General features: G+C 33.8%; 1 protein-coding gene across 1 annotated transcript in view; it reads left to right on the forward strand.

Moving 5' to 3' along the window:
- Nucleotides 1-1,726: 1,726 nt before the first annotated feature.
- Nucleotides 1,727-4,901, forward strand: part of ndufs7 (NADH:ubiquinone oxidoreductase core subunit S7) — a gene marked incomplete in the record, with an annotated part of 57,090 nt that continues 53,915 nt past the window's right edge. Inside the window, 1 exon segment of the mRNA XM_014010826.1 lies at nucleotides 1,727-1,754. Coding sequence (XP_013866280.1) covers nucleotides 1,742-1,754 — 13 coding nt within the window.

Below are 4,901 nucleotides of genomic sequence, written 5' to 3' on the forward strand. Positions count from 1 at the left end.
GTGATTGGCTGATTAGAAATTAAGTGTTAACGAGCAGTTGGACAGTTGTACCTAATAAAGTGGCCGGTGAGTGTATATATATATAGTGTGTGTGTGTGTGTGTGTGTGCGCGTGTGTGTGTAAAACACTGTTAATTGTGCACTGATTTGTTGTGGCACAAGTCAGGGTTTAATCACTAGACTAGTAGCCAAATAAGAATGAAGCTTTAATTAAATGCTTTTGAACTAAATTGTTTCTTCTTAACCAAGCACAGTGTTTTAAAATATTCGTTTAGGATTGTGCATCCATATGTAGGATCGCAGTATGATCTCTACAGCTTCAAAACGTGCTTTAAAAACGGGCTTGTTTGAATTGAGGAAGTCCACTGTCCAAGATGGCGGCGGTGCTGACGTGACGAACTTAAGTTAACAAGTTAGCTCCGCAGCTCCAGAAACAACAACACCGGCAGCGAAATACATGACAAAAAGACAGTAAGGTAAATTAAAAATATATATGTTTCTGATAACTACTGCACTTATTGAGTCCAGGAAAAAAGGCAATAAACAGGGAAGGCGCCTAAGTACAGTTTTATTTTAGCTAGCTTATCTTTGCTAAATTAAGCTAACCGGCCTGGAGTTTTCAGGTTTAAGAGCTTTTTACTTTATTTATTATCTCAGACAAAAATTGTCCACAACATAAAAAAACACGTCAAGAAAAAAAAAAAAACAATAAAAACATCAAAAAGCATACAAACAGCTATTCCAATGATGAAGTTGACAAAGCTTTTACATGAAGTTGTTTGACACAAACGGCACATAAATTTATACATATAGTTCCTCAACAAAGCATGARAAGTTGGAATGTTACTCATGACAAGCATTTTTAATTAATTGCAAAATATTATAACTACAAGTTTTATTTCAGTTAATGGGACAATATTAACAGTGTAGCGTGTGAATAGGATAGAGAAGGAAGAGATTACATAAATCATACTTTGAAAAGTTTTTTGTTTGTAAGTGTTTATTTTTTCAATTAAATATGTTTTAATAAGATGCAACAAGGAAAGCAAGTTTTTAGAATTATAAATTTAACACTTATGAGCTTGTATACCAGTAGTGGTAAAATTAAATTTAATGTTTTACCTGAAAACAAAAAGATGGGATGCGAAGAACCATTTTATTTAATTTTTTTTGTTATCGAAGTCATAAAATGGTTTAATTCACAATAAAAATTTAGCTTCAACGTCTACTTCTCTATATTTAATGTTATACCTATTTTCATATTTACTTATGACTTTATTGGTTAAACAATAAACAATGTATTTTTTTTTTCAATTAGACTCTTTTTTTTTTTTAAAAAATAGCAAGCAAATTCTCATTAACTCAAAACAGCATCTTCCTCTTTGTTAGATTGTGTGAGTCTTTATGTTAACTGGTTTGATTTGTGGGCAGTTTTGCTCCAAATACTTGACTTTAAAGATGATTGTGGTCTGTGACTTGCTGGAACGATGACAAACATCACATTAAAACAAACAGACCCAAAGCTGTCACCCACCTGAAGTGAGTGCTCATTGTGTAAGGATGTACACATGGAGGAAAATGAACCACTCATGATTGATTAATTCACTCCACTATAGCAGTCTTTATCTGTTATCTGATGCTGTTTTTGTTTGTTTTCATGTGTTTTGGTGAAACTGGATGATCCAGAGCCTCATTGTGGATCCTGCTCTCTTCATTTGATGCTTCTGTTTTGCAACCACAAGATGAATCCTGAAGGTGATGACACTGTGTGCACTGTTTGCATTGTTTATAACTGTAGTGGTTAGGAGCCTTGTCTTTATTTATTAGTTGAAAATTTAAACAGTAAATGGCATGTAATTTGTTGTTATTCTATATGGGTTTGGATCATCTTGCAAAGTACAAAAAAAAGGCATTTTAGTTAATCAAGTTACAAAATAATACAACCACTCATTTGATCATTTCAATTTTATTTGGGGTCTCAAGGTGCTTACTCGAACAATAACTTTCAGAAACAGGTAAAATAATTTTTTTTACACCAAAATAGTTTTAAAAACCACTTTTCATCAGATATGACTTCTCGAAAGGAACAAGCTACTTTAGTTTCAAACACTGAATGATTTTGCATATTTAACACAGAAAGTAAACATTTACAGTAACAGGATTTTTTTAAATTAGTGAAAACAGCTATTCAGATCAAAACAGAAAACACATGTTCAAACAACAATGAAAAAAAAAAAATACAAAGTTACAGAAACATAAATTCAACACTTGATTTTTGAATGTGATGCAGAGACCAGAGGAGGTATTTATTCATATGCACAACTTAATCCCTGTACCGTTCTAAAAAAGTGGACGATGACCTTCTCATCTAACTTGGTGAATCAAATCAGCTTTATAAAGTTTAAAACAATCAAAGTGCTCTATAATAAATCCATAAAACCATAAAAAACAGAAACAATAATACACTCAAGTGAGATAGAAAAAAAATCTAGATGCTAGAAACCATCATTGTACAGCATGGAAGAAGAGTATGGGTCAATTTGCAGCCTTTTCAATAAACAATAAACGTCCCTCATATTCAGTTTTACATGTGAGTGTAACTAAATGGATCTAATCAAATGCTTATATTAAACACCCTACTATTGAACTATAAATACTTTAGCCCTCTCTGACCCTGGTTATTGGTGCACTCACCTGTAACGTCAGAAATGAAGAGCATTCAATTTGAAATATTCAGAACTGATTCGAATTATTGCAAGTTGAGACAAACTTTTCAAACTCCTTCTGTAGCTTTCCCAGCACTTCTCTTTCCTTCTCTTCATAAAGGCAGTACCTCACTGGGCTGTGAGTATAAAAACTCCTTGGAGATTAAAATATGTAGGAAATGAGACACAGTTTTTGTTGAAGTCTCAATGAACCTTTGAGTGTTTGCAGCCAAGTGGTCAGCAAGCTGTGCAGCTGCAATTTGTATAGCGAGTGTTTGAACATCCCATCATGTTTTTGCGCTAAAGGATTGCAGAGATGATTTTTATTTTGATGTCCACCGCTACCCACGTCATTTGCTAGTACAGGTGTCAAAATGCATCTGTAGTGATTTTGAGACAGGTTTCAAAATTTTGGTGGATATGAGACGGGTTAGAGACACCCGAAAAAACATTTTGGTAGAAATGAGATGGGTTAGAGACACCAGAAACAACATTTTGGTAGATATGAGACGGGTTAGAGACACCCAAAACAACATTTTGGTAGATATGAGACGGGTTAGAGACACCCGAAACATTTTGGTAGATATGAGACGGGTTAGAGACACCCGAAACAACATTTTGGTAGATATGAGACGGGTTAGAGACAAATGAAACAACATTTTTGTAGATATGAGACGGGTTAGAGACACCCGAAACAACATTTTGGTAGATATGAGACGGGTTAGAGACACCCGAAACAACATTTTGGTAGATATGAGACGGGTTAGAGACAAATGAAACATTTTGGTAGATATGAGATGGGTTAGAGACAAATAAAACAACATTTTGGTAGATATGAGACGGGTTAGAGACACCCGAAACAACATTTTGGTAGATATGAAATGGGTTCGAGCTGCCTGTGACGGCTCACCATTTACTTTTACTCCCAGCTTAGTGAGATATCACCTTTACTCACAGTCATTTAGCATAAAACATAATTACAGAGGAAAACAATTTGTGTAAAAAGAAAAATATATTGTTCCTCTCGCAATTAAGTTTCATGAAAACCACAACAACACTTAAAATTTTGTTCTCTCGATCCTTTTCTTTCACTTGTAATGCTAACTCTCTGAAGAATTTAGGAAAATTTAAATTATTAAGATAACCAACTAGACACTTATTTTTTTTAGTCAAGTAAGGCTTTTTTTTTTCTTCCATGCCCTAAATCCATGGTATCTTGCATCACACCTGTGAGTCACGTAAGGGAAAAAAAAAAAGAAAAATCAACTTTAATACTCTTAACTGAGAAGAGTGTTGTAATTTCAAACATTATTTGACCGGTCAACAGTAGAAGTAGCAGCTTTATTTTACAGTATTTGTTTTGTGTGTGTTTTTGCTAAAAAGCAATAAAAGCTCCAAAATGTCTGTTAAATATCATTAGAGAAGAAGATCATGTGCCAGCGAGACAAAAAAAAGCAACTGATGCTAGATATTCTCCTGCAGTAAACATGTTTTCAGTTTTTTTTTTTTACTTTGTTTGCACAGTGATAAATTTTTTAAGTTACAGGAAAGCAACATCGATACAGAAAAATAGACCCAAAATGTGCACAAAATCACAGAACTCAATGTCAATATTGTAGCAGTCGACCTAATGAAGATGCCACTCGCTAAAAACGTTTTAACTGATGCTACCATACAATAATCTCATGTGCAACTCGTCTATATTTACATCATGTTCACCTGCCTTCAGTATCAGGACCAGCGTACATGAGGACAGTCAAAGTACCTCTACTTTAATAAGATACTTTTGTGCAAATGCTATGCTTTAAATTTAAACCCCAGAGTGGTGGCAATGCCTTTTTTTGTTGTTCACACACAACCCGTTTTAATTAATAAATATACAGAACGTTCATATTCAAGTTCTTCTTTTAAACATATATATATATTTATATTTTTATTACAGACAATTTAATACTCAACCCGTTTAGTAGGTCAAAAATACAAAATAAAACCATATGTCTGTGCATTTCATTTCACCATTTACTGTGCTACGGAGCTAAAACAGTTACAGTTTACGTTGACATCAAAAAAGAGATTTGGCATTGAAAAGTAAAACATTGCAAAACTTATGACACTCTCATCTTTTGCTGCAGCCTTTATATACTGTGTGTGTGTGTGTGTGTGTGTGTGTGTGTGTGTGTGTGTGTGTGTGTGTGTG

The sequence above is a fragment of the Austrofundulus limnaeus genome, unplaced genomic scaffold, assembly GCF_001266775.1.
Source record: "Austrofundulus limnaeus strain Quisiro unplaced genomic scaffold, Austrofundulus_limnaeus-1.0 Scaffold73, whole genome shotgun sequence".
In the NCBI taxonomy this organism is placed as follows: domain Eukaryota; kingdom Metazoa; phylum Chordata; class Actinopteri; order Cyprinodontiformes; family Rivulidae; genus Austrofundulus; species Austrofundulus limnaeus.